General features: G+C 33.2%; 1 protein-coding gene across 1 annotated transcript in view; it reads left to right on the top strand.

Moving 5' to 3' along the window:
- Positions 1–15,495, top strand: part of TMEM30A (transmembrane protein 30A) — a 36,667-nt gene extending 21,172 nt beyond the window's left edge. The window contains 6 exon segments of the mRNA XM_016141690.2: positions 1,208–1,315; positions 3,434–3,541; positions 7,209–7,296; positions 8,330–8,473; positions 10,349–10,555; positions 12,890–15,495. Of these exon segments, the coding sequence (XP_015997176.1) occupies positions 1,208–1,315; positions 3,434–3,541; positions 7,209–7,296; positions 8,330–8,473; positions 10,349–10,555; positions 12,890–13,083 (849 nt within the window). The 3' untranslated portion in view covers positions 13,084–15,495.
- The last annotated feature ends 4,744 nt before the right edge of the window (positions 15,496–20,239 follow it).

Genomic DNA, 20,239 nt, shown 5'->3' with positions numbered 1-20,239 from the left:
AAATTCCAACAGTTTTAAAAGATCGCTGCTGGGAACCCAGGACAAAGAAAAGACAAATTATTATACAACACTACATTTTTTTTTTTTAATGTTAACCTTTGAGAAACCTAATAGTTGTTTTTTTTAAAAAAAAATTTTAAAATGTGCCATAAAAAACTGAGGTGACCGAAAAGTATTTTAAGTTTAGAAGATTTAAGAGGAATAACTGATTTACTGATCACTGTATTAATCCAGTATTTTAATTATGTCAGCAAAAGAATGTCCAACCTATAAAAGAGTCTTAATAGGAGTTTATTTGAGTCAGATTTTGAGGACATGCCCAGAAGCATGGAGAATGGCAGTTTTTTGCAGTTCTTCTGCATTTAGAATCAAGGGAGAAAACATAAAGGAAGGTTCTGGAAAATCCATTGATAGTAGATTAAAGAGGTTAGAGAAAGCAAATTGGGGAAATCTCTTGAATTGGATAAAATGCAGAATTAAGAAATATATTTTTACATTGGTGGGTACGGGATAGTTAATTTAACATTTACAGTACATAAGGGTTGTATATGAGGAACAAGATAAAAATGAGGGTTTCTGTGGTGTCTTACTCTGGTGGTCTTGTGCTATAGTGCCTGCGGTTATGTCTTCAAGGGGGCTTTAAAAGAAAATTACTCTGACATCCTATATGCATAAGAACAATGGACAGAGTTCATGTAATATAAAGATTGATCTTTTCTGTGGAAGCTATAGGCCTGGTAAGTGACTACCTGCCATGGCTTACCCAGTTAGGGATTTATGATCAGATCATCCTGTGTGGTTACTTTTGGTCACTGAGCTTTAAGGCCTGCCATGCGGCCCTCCTGAGCTTGTCAGGTTTATTATACAACACCTTTTTTGGTCCACAGTTATTTAGATGTTATAGATCTTTAAATCTTTATACATTATTGCAGTTTGAATTTTATGTTTATGATTTTGATGCATAAATGAATTCCCTTTAGTAAAAAGGAGAGAGAAATTTACTTAGAAAGATGAGCCAATAGAATAACATATGAGCATTCCCAGTTATTACTCAAATTGTCAAAATAAATGGATGACTTTCAAAAATTTTTTTTCCTGGGCTCTAGGTTATTTCATTGGACTCATTTTTCCTCCCTAATAGCAAGTTTTTTTAGAGTGTGAAAGTGGTTTCTTCAAGAAAGTGCTTAGTTCTGTTTTTCTCTTGCAGATTGATTATACTGGAATAGACCCTTCCAGTCCCTGCAATAAATGTTTGTCTCCAGATGTGAGACCGTGTTATTGTGCCATTAACTTCACATTGGAACAATCATTTGAGGTTTGTACTCCCAAGTAATGTGTTAGAAAAGCTGTGCTTTAAAAAATATTGATATTGCATTAATTTTTTTACTAGTTATTTTCTTTTCGTAGAGAAGTCATTTTAATTTATCAGAGGCCATATACTTTTGAGGAAGGTTGTTTTGTTTGGCTGTTGCATTATGCTGTCTGGTAATTAACTTTGTGTAATTAGTTTATTTTAGTTCTTTATAAACTAAATTTAAAATATCATATTTCATCCTCTCACTGGAAATTTGATTGTACAAATCCATTTTGATCAAGTTTATATCTACTTTTACTTGGATTTTAAAAATTATTATTCAAATTGTTTTGCCCATGTTTAATACTAAAACAAATTTTACTTTAGAAAATAAGTACTAATTCACCTATCAATTAATTGTACCATTTTTCTATCAGATATAAACCATTACCATAAAGCAAACACTTAGTAAAAACTTATTAATCTTTTATGTTTTGAAAAAAAAAACAACATCTCTATTTGTGTGGTCTGCATTCACATTTTTTTGTCATTCTTTTTGCATTCACACTATTTTGTCTTTCTTAGAAACTAAGCAGATGCTAAAGGACATAAATTCAAAATAGGGATGGCAAGACCCATATCTGCTCCTCTTTATCTGAAAATTGAGCATTAAATTATTGTTTTATTCAGGGAGCAAAAGCACTTTAATACATGCCATCTTTTTATATTTTTTCTATACTTTAGAATTTTCTTAATGGTGGTGATGACATTTGTACTCACTGGTAGATGGTTGCCATCTACTGGTTGTAGATGCTCTTGCACTAAAATAAAAGACCATAAGGTTGCTTTTAAAAAGAAAGAAAAATTTGGGACAAGACAGAAACTAATTTTTTTTACTTTGTTTCAGCCAAAATAACATATACATTTAAACAACCATACAAATTCTATTCTTTTTCAATGTATTGAACAAACTATAAAGTTGCATTAAGTTTTTTTTTTGGTCAGGACAGGCAGAATTAAATACATGAAAGAGACTTGTATTGATTTAGAAGCTCCATTAATTTCCTCCCCCATTAAAAAACAGTTATTTCAGAACTTTTCTTCTGCAAAGGTGATCACCTTCAGATTCATTCTTTTGTGGGCTATGTGTTTTTTAACAAGCGAAAACTTTGAATTGGACTAAAGCCTTTTCAGAGAACTTCAAGTAAGTTATTTTGTCTCAGTATTCATTGAAAGGATCTCTTTTTCATTTTGTAAGCTGAATTTACTGTACTCTTTAAATGAGAATGATACTTTTTTAAAAGTGTGTTCTTTGTTTCTGTGATATAATTTTGTAACCCAAAATAAGTAAATAAATAAGTGGTTTCCATGTAAGCATTGTTTTTATATAGCATGGGTAAATTTGTATAAACCTGACATTTGAAAATCAAATTTCATATAAACGATTATGTATATGAAAATAGCAAATTAAGTAAAGCATACTTAAAATGTTATTGAATTCCTTTTTTTCCTAAATTCCTTTTAATTGAGAATAGCTTATAGATGGTAGAGGTAATAACCATAAAGGAGAAAATAGCTTCATATTTTTGCTACTTCTAAAAGTCTTTCCCAAGTTATTTCCAAGTGGCTTCACTGAACACATTAACATGCTTTTTTTGATTATTGCACAGTGACTCAATATCTTAGATAATTTACTGATTATTAATTATTAATATTACATAGTATCCTATGGAGAAATTTATTATGTCCCAATTCAAGTTCAGAATTATTTGGGCAATAAATAAAAATTTGACCATTATCCCTCTGAAAAGTTGATGCTAATTCAGTTTAGAAAAAATTTAAATTGAAAGTAGATCAGAATAGCGTTTTTAAAAATAATCTAAATAAAACTTCTTTGAAGCTTTTAAGGATATTTTCAGAGTTTACTCTTGGATTTTTGTAACATACCTTCTTTAACCTTACTTAGAATTTGTACTATTTTAGATTGCTAAGTAGTGGTAGAATTCACTTCAGTACCTGTTTTAAGTTTTCAAAAATTCTGAACTAGTAGTCTAAAATTAAATAGCTTTTATGTGTGTATGACATAGTTTTATGCTTAACAGTTTTATATGGAATCTTTTTCCTTTTCTGTTTTTCTAGGGCAATGTGTTCATGTATTATGGACTGTCTAATTTTTATCAAAACCATCGTCGTTATGTGAAATCTCGAGATGATAGTCAACTAAATGGAGATTCTAGTGCTTTACTTGTAAGTAAAATGATGGAATATGAAAATGTATCTGTGAAATGAGAACATGTGATTATTGTTTAGTTAGAAATGTTAATTTTAATGTCGTTAAGATGAAATCAAAGAGTTACTTGCCATTTATAGTTTGTTAGTGAGGGTTTTTAGTTAAATTTTTTCCTCTGGGATTTACACAGATTAATGATTTCTTACAGCCAGAAGACACATTATTAACTGCTTGTTTCTAGTAGTGTCATTGGGATTTTTGCTTTATTAATTAGTTTGTAATGGAATTTTGATGAGTGTAGCATTCTGGTTACATATTTTGTTCTGTTTGGGTTTGTTCATTATTATTACACTATATAAGAATATCTAAATAAGTTACTTTTAATTTCTGAGATTGTGTTTTAGAATTGAACATATATTCTCTTCATTTTTAACTTGTGAGAAACAAGAGTAGTAAAGTCCAAAGGGTGGATTACTGAAAAACTGTCTGAGGAGCTTTTTGAAAATAGAAGGATCCCAGAATTCTGAGTTTAATTTGCCAGTGTTTGCATGAGTGGAGCTCTAAAATACCTATTTTTAAGACGCTCCCGTTCTGATGCCCATCCTGGTTTGGGAATCTGTGGACTAGAGGATCTTAGTTTCCTGACTGTTGTTCAGCTTTTCATAGTAGTGGTTGTTGTGCAAGTATTTAATGTTATTGTTACCAGTACAATAAACCTTCAGAGTCCCAAAGCAGTCTAGGATTTCTTAGAAATGGTCAATCTATTAGAATGCAATTTAAGGTCATATTGTGACCGGAATGGTCCTGGTAAGCATATAGCTGCCCTAGGCTATCCTTACTGGTTTCATTGCTATTTCCTGATGTTTGGGCTCTTAAGAAATAACAAGTCTAATTAGAGAGTCTGGTTAGGTCTATAATATTTTGCAATTCATGTAGGGTTTACTCCGCGTTCTAATTTTTAGAACTGAAATCCAGAGAAGGTGATGTCCTAGAGACATACCAAGCCCCTAGACCTTTCTTAGTTTGTTGATTGGAACCACAGATAGGTTGTATTCAGAGCCCCAGATGTGGTGGTGGATTTACAATTCTTTTATTTAGATATAAGCTCTCTTCACTGAGTGCAAGAGAGGCCAAGATCGATTCTTTTCTTTTAAACTGTAAGCAGAGGTTTTAGACTAGACTAGGGGTTGATGATTTTTTTCTGTAAAGGGCCAGATGATAATTATTTCCGGGTATGTAGGTCATATGGTCTCTGTTGCAGCTACTTACCTCTGCCATTGTAGAATGGAAGGAGCTGTAGATAATAAATGAATGGCTATAGCAGTGTTCCAATAAAACTTTATTTACAAAAATAGAAGCTGGTCTCAATTTCACCGGCAGTCATTTATTGATCCCTAAACTATGAGTTTTAAGACCAGGTGACTTTTAAAAATTTTAAAGATTTTAAAAAGTCCAAGTACTTAACATTTTGTGTAAGACTCTTCACAGTCTGATACCAACATACCACTCCAGTCTTTATTGTTTTGTATTCTATCTTTAATGTACCTGGCCTGGCCTGCCCTGGGTCCTGAATGTAGTTCTCTAATCCTGCCTGGTGACACAAGTAATCTGCCCATTTTGACATTTCATTTTATTTGTTTAGAATGCGTTTTCGCCTTTCTCTAGAGGTCGTCTCATCTGAAGGCCTGCTGTTTTCTGTAGTGCCCTTTGATGTGGAATAACTTCTTTATGTATTTACTTTATTCATACTCTAAATCACTTCCTACTTTGCTTAACAAACTATCTTTCCACATCATCCATTCTTGCCCTTCCTTTCTAGGTCATTTTCTGCCTAGCTGCTGTTGTGCTCTTTAAAAAAATAAATATCACTTGCTGCTTAAAATCTTTCAGTGGTTTACTAGCACTTGGAGTAAAATCTCAGGATGATCTGAGCTATGCATAACTCTCCAATCTCATCATATGTTATTCATCTTATTACTGTACTCTTAACACATTTACCTTTTACCTTCTCAGAATATCAAGTTCTTTCTCAATGGCATGTACTGTTCTCTCTTTAAACTCTCTTCTGCCTGCTCTTTGCATGGCTGTCACCTACTCTTCTTTAGGTCTTAACTTACCTGATTCTACCTCCAGAGACAAACTTTTTCTTATCATTGATTCTAAAGTAGCTTCCCCATCCTCCCTCCATTAATTACTCACATAGTGTTTTCATAACATTTATAGCCATTTGTAATTATATATTTGTTTACTTATTTATTTTCTGTATTCCCAACTATACTGTAAACTTATGAGGGCAGGGGGCATGACTTTTTTTATTGACCATACACCCAAGTGCCTAGCTACTGCCTAGCACATGGAACACATTTAATAAATATATGTTGAATGAATATAGACACCTTTATCATGGCTCTTATTTCATATTATCATTGGTTGCATATGGATCTATTTCCTATATTATACTGTAAGCCATTTAAAAGCAGGGACTTCACTTTTTTCCCCCCTGTTTCTAGCACCTTGCATGGTACATATTAGGTACTTATTAAATGGCTTTCCTTAGTCAGTTATTTACTGCAGAGTACCTAGCATTGCTTAGTTCAGTATCCAGTGCATAAGTAGTAAATAATATTTTCCTTTCTTTTAAAACTTCCTTAAGAATTTAATGGCTAGAATATATTTAGCCTACTAAAAGTTTATTTAATTTAATAACATTTTTTTCAAAATTACAATTTTCATCAAAACATTCAAATAGTAATAAACCAGTTATATGTTGTCTACATTCATGTTTTCACAATACTAACTTTATAAATCTAAATGGCTTAAGGACCAAAAAAGTTGAGAAGCCAAGTATTAAAGATTATGTGTTTTGAGATATGGATTAATGTGGCCTTGGAGTCCCAGAACAACTCAAACATACATCTTATCTCAAACTTGGTAGAACTCTATTTAACTCCGCAACTGCTATATCTCCTTGAGATCTTCAGTAGGGGCTAAGTCAAAATCAAATCTGGAGGATAGGCAGATGCTCCTTTTCTTACCAGCATTTTTATTTTCCTTGTACCTGAATGCACAATTTATAGAAGATTGGTATATTTAGGAATCTGAATTTTTCCTCCCTTTCTCCTTCCCTCCCTCCCTCCCTTTCTTCTTGCCTTCCCTCCCTCTTTCTCTTGATATGGGATTTAACTCAGAATTACAAAATTTTGGATTATCTAGTTGAACATGTTAATTTTATAAGTGAAGCGCAGATAAAGCCAGAGACTTGCCCAAATGTACATAGTACACAGCTGGAACTAGAACCTCCAGTCTCTTTAATTCCAGTTTAAGATTCCTTTCATTATGTTACAAGTGGATTGCTAGTAGACTGCTTATTATTTTTCTTGGGCAGAAAAATCATTGTGTTATGATTTCTGTGTTATATGAAAATCAAAAAATGTCAATTTGACGTATGCCTGTATGGCAAAATATATGCAAAGAAAAGTTACTTTAAAAAAGGTAATACAGTAATGTTGAGGAATATATTTGGATATTGAAATGTGGCATTATTTATAATACAGACTCATTTTGTATGCACTGCCGAGTGAGAAGCATGTAGGAATTGAATTTTTATCAGTGACTAGAGCTAATTCATAGTTACCCGGAAGCCTGGGTAATAAATTTCTCTCTTTTTTTCCTTCTAAACATCAGAATCCCAGTAAGGAATGTGAGCCTTATCGAAGAAATGAAGATAAACCAATTGCTCCTTGTGGAGCTATTGCCAACAGCATGTTTAATGGTATGATATAGATACAAAGAATGATATGGATATACGCATATATCATTAGGAAAATTTGTATAATCTTATTACAGATTTGATAGTCTAGTAAACATGAATGAAGGTGAGAAATTCAACAACCTTAAAATAAATATATCAATTAGTAATTTAGTGGGGTATTGTAATACTCTGTGACTTTTGGGAATTCTTATACTTTAAAAATAAATTTCTGTTTCTGGGAAGAAAGAAGCAGAGGCATTTTGCTAATAACTTCCCTCTTTCATGTATGATAAAAGCCAGGCTACCTTTCCCATCAACTTCGAATATTTATACCATTAAAAAGAAGCTACAGGTGCTCATTTAGAGCAGCACTGTCTGATGTAAATATATTGTGAACCATAAATCTGAGATGTATATAATATTAAATTTTCTAGTCACATTAAAAACAATGAAAAGTGAAATTAATTTTAATAATATATTTTAATGAACCCTGTATGCCTCACATGTTATCATTTCAGCTTATAAATTATATGCAGTGTCTAAAAGTTATTAATGAGATATTTTATATTCTGTTTTTTATACTAACTTCGATATCTGAAGTATATTATAAATTTACAAAACATATTCATTTGGACCAGTGTAATTTCAAAGGCTCTGTAGCTTTGTAGCTAGCTACTAGCTATCGTATTAGACATACAGTACAGACAGAGAAATGGATAAGCCATAAGCTATTTAGAAATGCATTTTTTAAAGGAAAGGAGGAGAGGCAGTTTTACCTTGCAGTCTGTTTTATTTGTGTTAATATTAAAACACCTATCAGCTACCCATATAGGGAAATGACCTAGAACTGTACTGAGGGAAAAGAATTCCATCTGGATTATAAAGTTAAAATAGTTAATTCACATAAATAAGCAAGAGCAAATGTACATCATATAACTACTCTGTTACAACCACTTTTGGGAGCAAATACCAGATCCGCATTTCTCATAGAGTAAAGCAGGTAGTGTGTATTTTCAATAAGTATTTAGCAAGATATTCCTTTTCTTGTGTTTAGATACATTACAATTGTTTCTGGTTGGCAATGGATCTTATTTGACATCTATTCCTTTGAAAAAGAAAGGTATTGCTTGGTGGACAGATAAAAATGTGAAATTCAGAAATCCCCCTGGAGAAGGCCCCCTAGAGGAACGATTTAAAGGTAAAATATTACTAATATCTCTTTAAAACATAGTATAAACTTAAGAGTTTTAATAAAGTACCTAAAATTTTCTCTTTTTATAATCTTAAGAAAGTTTATGCTTTTTAAAAATAACTCTTCTTAACTTCATACTGTGAGGTAAATATGTATTCTGTTATAATGTATTAAACTTCTAAAGGAAGTATATACTTTTAATCTTGAATTTCTCTGGTATTTCCTTATAAGCATATCAGCCATACTCTTTCCCATCCCCTCCACAAATTTCACCTCTTGTCATTTTCTTTTCATTTCAGGTGAATAGCATAGCGCTTAAACATGTATATACCATATAAAATGAACCCCCTGATTAACACCCACCTGGCGCTGTACATAGTTATTACAGCATTTTTGACTGTATTCCCTATGCTGTACTTCATATCCCTGTGGCTATTTTGTAACTGCCAATTTGTACTTTTTAATCAATCCCTTCACATTTTTCACCCAGCCATACAACCATCCGTTTATTTTCTGGCAATCATCCGTTTATTTTCTGAATCTATAAGTCTGTTTCTGTTTTGTTTATCTTGTTCTTTAGATTCCACATATGAGATTATATGGTATTGTCTTTCTCTTTCTGACTTATTTCACTTAACATAATGCCCTCCAGGTCCATCTACTGTTGTTACAAATGGTAAGGTTTCATTTTTTATGGCCAAGTGATATTCCATTGTATATATGCACACCAAATTCTCTTAGTAATATTTTTTTCTGATATATTTCCAGGCAGAGCAAACAAAAGAAAAATAAATGGGAATACTAAATCACATTAAAAAGTTTTGCACAGCAGCAAAGGAAAACATCAACAAAACAAAAAGACAGCTCTTACTGAAAGGGAGAAGATAATTTGCTAATGATACATCTGATAAGGGGTTAATATCTAAAATTTATAAAGAACTCCTACAACTCAATACCAAAAAAAAAAAAAAAAATCCAATTAAAAATGGGCAGTCTGACTAAACATTTCCCTAAAGAGGACATACAGATGGCCAATAGACTTATAGAAAGATGCTCAACACCACTAATGACTAGAGAAATGTGAATTAAAACCGTAATGAGTTATCGTTTCACACCTGTCAGAATGGCTATCATCAGTAAATCACCAAACAAGTGTTGGTGAGGATGTGGAGAAAAGGGAACCCTCATGAACTGTTGGTAAGATTGCAGATTGTACAGCCACTATAGAAAACAGTTTGGAGTTTCCTCAAAGAATTAAAGATAGAACTGCTTTAGGACACAGTAGTACTGCTTCTGGGTATTTATCTGAAGAAAGCCAAAACACTTAATTCAAAAAATTATATACACCCCTATGTTCATTGCAGCACTATTTACAATAGCCAAGATATGAAAGCAACCTAAAGTGCCCAGCAGTAAATAGTTGTTTAAGGATGTGGTACATATGTGCAGTGGACTACTCCTCAGCCATAATCTTTTAAAATTGCAGCAAATTTTTTTTAAAACAAACCTCAATTATTTATTATAAATCCAAATTTATTTTTGTTTTTATGTCTCCTTAATTTTACAGTGTAATATTTCTTACCATTATATCCGTGCATTAAATCATCTATCTTTTGGAATATACTCAATAGCCTACTTTCAGTATTCTCTTAATTTAGATAGCAATCAAATCTTTGTAATTGTTATTACATGACAAATTGGTTTCTCTCTACATTTCAAGACTTCCTTAGACTGTAAATATATTTATACCTTTAAAAATAAGAAAAATATTCAGAATGTGCATTGCATATCTTTGTTTTATTAGAGTGTAAATTTTCAGTTAAACTCTTAATAGAATTGAACATTTTATCTCTCTCACTCCTACCACCCCTCCTTTTTCAGGTACAACAAAGCCAGTAAACTGGGTTAAACCAGTATACACACTGGATCTTGACCAAGATAATAATGGGTTCATAAATGAGGATTTTATTGTTTGGATGCGTACTGCAGCATTACCTACTTTTCGTAAGTTATATCGTCTTATTGAACAGAAAAGTGATTTACATCCAACATTACCAGCTGGACAATACTATTTGAATATCACGTACAGTATCCTTTTTTGGCCATGTGCACAGTCATAGAATTTGAAAGGGGTGTACTCCAACCTTATCTCAGTTATGTGGTATGCTACTTCGTGTTTTAGTTTTGATCGCTGCATTTTAATAAGAATGTAGGAGCAAGTATATTTTAATTTATATCTTCCAGAAATGTCTTAAATTTTTAAATACTTTGTACTAGGGTTCAAGCATATTATTTGGTAAAATTATTTAAAATGTAGATGCTAAATTTACTAGTGAGCTTGATATTTTTACAAGGGAGATTGTACTGAGCTTAGTGCCAGGACCGTTGAGTGTCTGTTATATCAAATAAGTGTGGTACTGTTAGTTCTTATCAACATTATTGTTTCTAATTATTGCTCTGTTTATAGAACCAAAACATTTTTATCACTAGCTGTAGTGTACCACATTAATAATTTAGATGTTCTTTTCAGTGCTGATAAATATTTATTTATTCTGACAATATGTCAACATTGTACTAAGTACTTTTCATGAATTATTTTATTTAATTCAAGGTTTATGAGGTAGTTATCATCTCCATGTTATAGACAAGACTTCAGGAACATAGAGCATTTAAGTAACTTAACCGAGATTACATAGGAAGTAAGTAGAAGAATTGGGGGCTCATGGTCAAGGTGTTGACTCCAAAGACCATGACTTTACTATCAACCACCACTATAGGCTACATTTCTAGCTAGTTTAAACCAGTCCATATAAGCCTAGATGCAGTCTTTCCTAAGACGGAAATTTTGGGCACTTTTTATTCTAAACAAAGTCCTTACATTGTTTAATTTTTAGTTTATTGTTTGTATATATTATGAATGAAAAGTTTCTCTGATGTTAGCATTTAAATATTTGCTCCTGATCTTTGCATTTTTAATTTTTCGTAATCCAAATTATTCATAAGGATATAATTTTAGTTTTATATTGGATTAGTAAATGGTTAATTTAGTAGACCTCATTTCAAAATAATGGTCTTTTTGGATCCTTAGTTTTTTGATTTTGTACTTCAGTATACAACTGAGTATGCCCTGATAGTGTCAGACTGATAGTGGCCAAGTTTTTTAAAGTAGGCCCACGTAGCAGTTTTGGACAGACAGATCCAGTTCAGGTGCTGGTAGAAAAGAATGTTATCCTGAAGCTATAGGCAAAGTAAAGGGCAGCTGTGTCGCAGTGTCCAAACCTGAAGCCTAGAGTCTAATAAAGAAAAGGCTGTGAAGCACTCACGAATGCTTGGTTGACAGTTTGCCTCCCAGGCATTGAGAGGGGAACTGTCAGGAGAATGTGGAATATCTTAAAGATTGACAAGATGGGAATTTGGGTCTGCAAAACCTCAAAGATTAACTATCAAAATTAGGTATAAGGGGAGAACTAGATATTAGAATTAAGGAGAAGTCTGTTTTTTAGGTTTGTGATCCAGAGAGCTTCTAGCATGGTGTTTGAGACTACGTTCCCCAGAGTGTTGGGTTAGTTAGGGCTCTTATAATCATTTCTACCTCAATCAGTGTAAATCGACTTAAACTAGTTGAGCCGATCCTGCCATTTGGAGTCATTTAGAGAATTGCAGAAGCCCAGAGAAACAGATGGGGCCTAATGCTTGATTCAAAAGACGCTTTTTGAAAAGATTGTAAACCTTCTACATAAGGACTTGGTTCTGTTTTCTTCTCTACCCTGACTCTTGCTAAAGTCCTACCTAGAACTGGTCCATGTAGATAGCTCATCCAATATACTGGTGTCCCATTTCTTAAAATCCACTCTTCACTTCTGCTCTGTTTTAGCCATCACGTCCCTGTGTCACACCATGAGTTTTTTCATTACTCCAATCAGCAAGTTAAATCTTCAGTATCGTGCTTTTTTACTACCATGCTCAGAGTCCTCTTGTATTCCCATAACTACACTCTTGCTACACATGCTCTATGAGGTTACAGAGACCTCTAATCCCTTCATTCTTTCATTGTCTCCTTGTCTGTCAAACCTCCTTTTCCTCTGTAGGTTTCATTGCTGTTCATCTGAAATATTTTTTTGCATTACATTTCTTTGTGGCTTTTTGCCCCTCCTATGTAATGACCAAAGTAGTGAGGATCGATTTAACCATTAAATTTGCTTGCAAACTATATTGGCTTTTATTGCTAACATTTGATTTACTAAACAAATCTTTCAAGGTAATAATTATATAATTATTTTGTGACCCAGAACATATGAGTAAGGTTCCTATATATCATAGAATTATACCATTGAATTACAGGTAATTAAATGCCAACTTTTTAAGTTGTATTTTAAAAACCAAGTCACTGGATCTGAAAAAGTCTTCCTATACACTCTTCAGATTACCCTGTACATTCTTTTGATGGACGAAAACGGATGATCTTAAGCACTATTTCATGGATGGGAGGAAAAAATCCATTTTTGGGGATTGCTTACATCGCTATTGGATCCATCTCCTTCCTTCTGGGAGTTGTACTACTAGTAATTAATCATAAATATAGAAACAGTAGTAATACTGCTGACATTACCATTTAATTTTGTATTCTGAAAACAAATTTACCGCATGTGCATCAAGGCCAGTCCTATTCAACCTAGCTTTTGAATGCCGATGTCTGGTTAGTATGTCATTTTTGAAGTTGGCACATAACTTTTTATTTAAAAAACAGTCTTTGTCCTTTGCTCCTTCCTTATGGATGACTTATGAAAATATATGACGGGTATAAAACAGGTTAGCTATATTGATCATATTAGCACTATAACTGCTGAAATGGCATTCTAATGTTTGCTTTTTGTTGGGATAGGCCATGTGATGCATAGAGCCTCTTTCATGTGAAATGCGTCTACTGCTTAAATGTTTATGCTGTGTTGATAATATTATATTGACATGTGCTCTGTATATGTGACTATTGTGTGAAGAAAGGGATTATAAGATGTATAACAACTTGTTAACCTTTCAGGATTCAGAGTTATGAAGAGATGAAGAAAGACCAAATCTAAATAAAACACTTCATCATTTTCATGTGTTGTGTGTAAAGGCTTAAAGTGCAATCTTTGGTGAGGTGGTTCATATATTTAACACCTACAGTACAGTTCTCTTTCAAACTTAGTTTTGATTTCATAGGACATGCTTACCTTGCCTAGCATAGGAATTTAGTGCTCATTATCTGAAGAGGTTAGGTAGGACTCAGATAGGAGAATTTAAATTCCTCTTTCCATTTGGTCAAGATATTGCAGTCGGGAACCCCAACTCACTTGATATATTTTTACTTGCAATTATTTCCCTTGGAGCTTACACTTCATAAGGGACAAAAAAATATAGGTGAGATGGGAAAACTTCTTGGCAGATCTTTATCTTCTGCCTCAGCTGTAAACCAGATGTAAATGTTCAAAGGAGACCATTTTCATTCATATGGTATTTAACATTCAGAAATTTGCTTCAGCATTGGAAATACCTCAAGCTTTTTTTATTTTGCAGGTAAGTGTTTTGACTTAAGTACTAATATTGCAGAAATTTTGGTAAATATGCATATAGGTCATATATGAATGTGTATTCACATTCTCTTCAGTTAAGGCACCAATTGTTTTGGTTGGTATTCCTAAGACATACTTTAAAAAGAACTTTTTAAAATTTCCTCATTCTGGAGATTTTGGTGTATGTACATGATAAAATATAATATATATGATTGAAGCTATTTTATTTTCTATTACCTGGAATTATTTTAATATTTCTTATTGAGTAAATGTTATAATTTCTTTGCTATGGAACTTACTCTTGGATGTAAAGTTATTTTTTTCACATGCATGAAAACGTATGTCTTAATCAGAAGGCTTAATTGCATTGAAATTGCAATTTTTTTTTTACTCATATGTTTGTGTAGAAGAATGCCTGTTGTTTAGAGTTCGTAATGGTTTCCCTCATTTATATTTTAAATCAAAAGGTCTGAGTAATGTATCAATTTTGATTAATTTTTAAAAAATAATGTAATGGTTAATAGAAATGTGCCACACTTAAGTTTTGTATAACATGAAATTCAGTTAAAAGAGCTCGTAGTTCAGAATGACTTTTAACTGGTAGAATATTACGTGCATGAGGTACTTAATGTATGATTATCCTGAAATTTCTAAGTGCATTGGGTATTCTTTGTCTAAAAATATTCTTTGTTTCGTTAGTCCTTCAGAATTTTGTTGTTTATTCTGATAATTAACCCTCTTGCACATGGCAGTTGATCTTCTGGGCTGTATCATTGGGGGAGAGGGGTTTCTTCTAGGCTTTCCAGATTGAGTTTGTGCTATTTAAAGATTGCTATCGTGCATCCTTTTTCTAATTGGGGGATCAAAGGTGCTGCTAATGAAAAGTTGAAGAACCCTTCCAACACTTTCTCATCTGTGGTGAAGATGGAATCTTAAAATATATTTGGAGTTCAATCTACTTTATAGGTACATTCATGGCTTCAGTTTCTCCCTGTCTCCTGCCATTTGAGTTTTAAGAGATTCCTGTTGGTAAATATGAAGAATGTGGAACATTCATATGGCCTCTGTGAAGCATGGGAGAGAGAAAACGACTCTTATGAGCTTTATGCTCAGCTTTTGGAAACATGTAATATTCAACTTTCAAAAAATCATATTACATTTTAAGGCAACTAGGTTAATTAGAAGGAATTGAAGAATGCATTAACTTGCTAGAAGTATTTTGATATATCAAGTTTTGCAATTGAAGGAATTATTTAATAAGTAAAGCTTAAGAAATTTCCATTGAAATAATAAGGCAGTTTAAAAATAAATTGGTAAAAATAACTGTATTACCTAATAGAGAATTATTTAAACAAGGGAAGAGTCAAGTGCATATTATTTGTTTAGTGGTTAGTAAGTTTATTTGTAACCTTGATTATATTAAAAAGATAACTTTTTGTTAATATGTTATGTATTAATAAAAATGAACAAAATTAATTTTGCTATGCTCAAGTGTCTTACTAAAATAACAATATCCCAGTGTTGCTAATATTTAGCACTAAATTTTAGCTGAGGATAAATAATAACAAGGTTGAACTTTTTCATGCCTAGTTTTGATTGCCGTGTGTGTGTGTGTGTGTGTGTGTGTGTGAAAAATCACACTATATTATTTACATTTTTTTTTTTTTACCAGTAAGTGTACAAATTGTCACCTGAATTATAGGCAGATGGGCTATAGATCAAGGGAAATCTCTGTTAAATAGAAATTGAAGATGTGGTAGAGAAGCAAAGATGGTGAAAATAATGAAGCGGGCGGGACATGTAGGAAGTGAGAAGCCAAACTAGGAAAGGGGGCAGCTGAAAGGTAGGGTTAATAATGCTGTTTATTCTGTTCACCACCTGTCTTCATGGAAACACTGCCTTAAAATTATAGTGTGGTCCTTTGTCGGTTAAGCTGCAAAATTTTGTTCTTTGTGAACATGGTTATTTTGAGGGGAAGGTAGAGAGAGTAAGCAAGTGCTGTTTCAAGAATTTCAACACATATGTAGAGTACGAATGATCTAGTTAAGTGTTTTAGAGCCTCTTTTTAGTCCCTGTCCCATTCAGTAAACATAAAAACCACATTTCCCCTGATGTCATTTGGAATTTCAAAATGAATATCATGTCTAAAGTCAAATCAGGCCATAGCGATGTTATTTGCTTTTATATATCTGTAAAATTTATCAAAGTAACATGTATACAGTTAAAAATAACTAAACGCCTTATGATGAAAAAGTAGTAGTCCTTGTCCCAACTTTCTTTACCTTCCATAGACAATCATTTTTATTTCAAAAGTGGTTTCTTTTGGTATTTATCTTAGTGTTTTTAAATGACATGCCCATTCTACTATTGCTCAGTTTAACAGTTTTAGACATTATTATCTTGATAATATTACCAGATAATTCAGCTCTCTAACACAAATACATCCCCTTCTCCCATTACCAAGCATATTAGCTACTGTTTAATTATGACTAAAAATACTATATACTATATACTGTAGAGCAAAGCAGTGCACCATAATTACAGTTTGCCTGATTTTATATTTCCTGGAATTAATAATCCCCTCATTTTTTAACATTATATAACTTTCTGGAAACATCTTGTAATTTTTCTACTCTGTCAGCTTCCGCATGTTCTTGTCACTTGTTTTCAAGGGTTTTTGTCCCCAAATAGCAGGTGATCCAATTCTCTGTTTTCATTAGAGAGGTCTATTCTGCATTTATCTTCTGTGCCAATCTGTATTAGTCATTCTCTTGTCTGGCCTCACAGCCATTATGCCATGACCTCTTTTTGTCACCCTGCTGTGTTGCTGTTCCTAGTTTACTCTCTTGTTTATTGCAGCACTTCCTTATACTTAAGTGCAGACACTTAAGTATTCTAATGAGTATATGAGAGGCACATTTTCTGAGTTTTTACATGTTTAAAGTATTCTTATTCCACTCTCAAATTTCATTGGTAGTTGGACTACGTATACAATTTTAAGTTAAGAATAATTTTACCTCAGTTTTGAAGGCATTGCTTCACTCTCTTCTACCTTTCATTGTTGCTTTTTGAGAAATCTGATCCTATCCTACTCAGATATTGGACCTCCAGGATTGTTGCTTAATTTTTTTCCCCCCTAGTTGTTTTATTATCTCCGTTCTTTCTAGATTTCTTCATTTTGATCTTCCAACTATCTTTCCATTGAATTTTTTATATATTTAAAAATATTTTAATTTCTAAGACTTTATTTCTATTTCTAAAACATATAATCTAGTTCAAAGATAGAATATTTTTCTGAGAATGTTTGTGGATGCATATATACGTTTGCTTTTCCTTCGTACTGTTTATGCTGATTTTTGTTGTTGCTATTTTTAATTTTAGTATTTTTTTTTGTCTTGTTTGTGTAGGTGACTTTCCATGTATATCTGGCTGGTCTCAAAAATCTGTCATATATGAATGGACTCCAAAGACTAATTGACAGCTCTTTCCTTGTGGGTAGTGCTTGACTAGTGATAGTCTTCGTTTGCACAGTACAACTAAAAAATGCCACTCAGTGAATTATTTGTTCCTGTTAATGATAAAAAGCTTAGACGAGTAACATAGTTGGCAGGTCAGCAACTGTAGGTGGACTGAATTTTGAGAAGCACTGCTTTGGGGAATGATTGTTTGGGAGCCGGTAATTTGATTCGAGGCCTTTTCTCTGAGACTGTTCAGTTTCTCTAGGAAAGAATTCTCTACTGCAAAAGGAGGAAGTTGAAGGAGGATCTGTTTATTACTGCTTTAGTCTTTGTGTCTCCCTTGTCCTCTACCTTACCTTCTGTTTCCTACTTTGCACATATTTCTCTATACCTGTCCCTCTGCATGCCCCTTCTATCTAGTTGTCTCCCATTACTTTATCCAGATAAAAGTTCACTTCCACCTGTTGGAGACAGTGATGGAGGTGAGAGATTGTATGTTTGGCTTAGAGGGGTAGAGCAGAGGCTGTATAATTTTCCACTAGCCATTTTCGGGCCTGTTCCTTGACTCCACTCTTGGCTGTAACTTCTACCTTCACGTGTGAGCTTCTTGAGGGTTGTGGAACCAATCAGCATGCTTCTCACTGGTGTCCCCCTTGCAGTCGCTTAAGATTGCAGCTTCCTCTGTCCTTCTCAGTCATATCCCAACTGCTTTCTGTTTTCCCGAAATCTGTTGAAATCTCTTTTCTGTTTTTGTCTTCTCTACTCTATCCACCCTTTGGGGCTCATATCTTTAAAAAAAAAAAGAGAGAGAGAGAGAAAAAAGAGAGGTTTAGATTACAGTACAGTCAACTTTACTTTTTTTCTTGTACAGTTCTGAGAATTTTAACACATATCTAGATTTTTGTGTAACTATCATAGGAGCAGTACTGTCAACCCCCAAAATCCCTTTTACTATCCCTTTATAGTCACTTGTCCCCCCACCCATAACCCCAGGCAACCATTTGATCTCTTTTCCCCATAGTTTTGTCTTCTAGAAAGTCATAAATGGAATCATACCATATAAAACCTTTTGAAACTGGCCGTTTTCATTCAGCATAATGCCTTTGAGATTCATCAAAAGATCTATCAATACCTCATACCCTTTCAGTTTCTTTAATTTTACTGGCGTGAGAGAGAGAAGAAACTCTTGGGGCCAATATACTATTTAAATCAGAAATACCTTGAAGCACCTTTTGGTGATTTTATAACACTTTAAAACCTTAAAAGATAAACTTGTTATATACTTTAAGTGATATTTGTGGAAAATTATTTGTTTGTATGTCCCAAGCTTTTCTATCCAGGGTAATGTAGAAGATCGAACTCACATCACTTTAACTGACAAGACTGATTAGCCACTCTGTTTCAAGGACCAGAAATGCAGAAAAAATAGTTTCATAAATACATGTCAAAATGCAGTTGAGTCTCTGGTCTAAAATAATTCCGGGGGTATGTTGTCTCTCCTTTTCATAACAAAGCTTATAAAAGAGTACTTTATAGTTTCTTGTTTCAGAAGCAAGTTTATCTGGCTTGTGCGTGTGTGTGTATGTGAGATATGTATACATATGTATATGTATGTGTTTAGATATGTATATATCTATGCATACACACACTCTCTATCTTCAGATTATTTCATCTAAACCATTTACTATTTCCTTGTCAGTGAAATGGGGATTTTAATAACAACTTGACAGATTCTGTTTTGAGGAATAAAGGAAGTTAGATGACAAGTGTTTAGCACAAAGAATGGAAATATGGCACACAATGAATAATTCCCACTCCTTTTTGCCAAATCAAATTAACTCATTCTTACTTTGAATTTTTTTCTTTCGTTTGAGAGTTTGGCACTTTCCTTCACTCTTTATCTTTAGCATATGGTTTCTGTAAATAACTCCTGATTTTCTTCCTACTGATATGTTCCTTAGTCTCCTTTATATATCCCTCAGTTATGGTTATATTATAAAAATGTTGGGAATTCTTTGAGATTACATTCTGAGCCCTTTTCTCACTTTACAAATACTCTGAACAATCAAATTCTCATCACTTCTACTACCATCTTCACACTCACTTTGTTATCTTGTGCCTTTATATCTCTCTTGAGTTCTTGGTCAGTGGTCCCCAACCTTTTTGACACCGAGGACCAGTGCTTATATGAGCATCCAATGCCTGATGATCTGAAGTGGAGCTGAGGTGGTGATGCTGGTGCTGGGGAGTGGCTGCAAATACAGATGAAGCTTCCTTTGTTTGCTCATGTCCTGCTGTATAGCCTGGTTCCTAACCAGGGGATCCCTGCTCTAGATTATTCACTATAGATCTCTTGGATTTCTCAAGCTTATTAAGGCCAAAACAGGAATCATCTCATTCTAGCTTGGGGTTTCTCTTATATTCCTCGGTATAGTGAATACATAGTGAATGCTTTGACTGCTAAAATCCAATCTTTCAAAAACATTCCTAATGACCACTACTTTGCCTGAGTTTCCAATAGCAACTTTTGCCATACCAGTTACCAGAGATTTATTTATGTCTACATCAAAATTTACTATAATGTGTATATTATTAACTAGATTATATGCTCCAGAGGGTCAGAGATTTAAAAAGTTTTCCTCTGAGCATATTGCAGGGTGTTATATTCATAGTAGGTAGTAAGTTATTGTTCAACAAGGAGTGAACTCATTCATACGGTTTTTGAAAGTATTTTTTATGCTTAAAGATTTTAGAACCAGAGA

This window comes from Rousettus aegyptiacus, unplaced genomic scaffold (genome assembly GCF_014176215.1).
Source record: "Rousettus aegyptiacus isolate mRouAeg1 unplaced genomic scaffold, mRouAeg1.p scaffold_m13_p_1, whole genome shotgun sequence".
NCBI classification, from domain to species: Eukaryota; Metazoa; Chordata; class Mammalia; order Chiroptera; family Pteropodidae; genus Rousettus; species Rousettus aegyptiacus.
The sequence above is the reverse complement of the archived record's forward strand: the minus strand, read 5'-3'. Positions and strand labels throughout refer to the sequence as shown.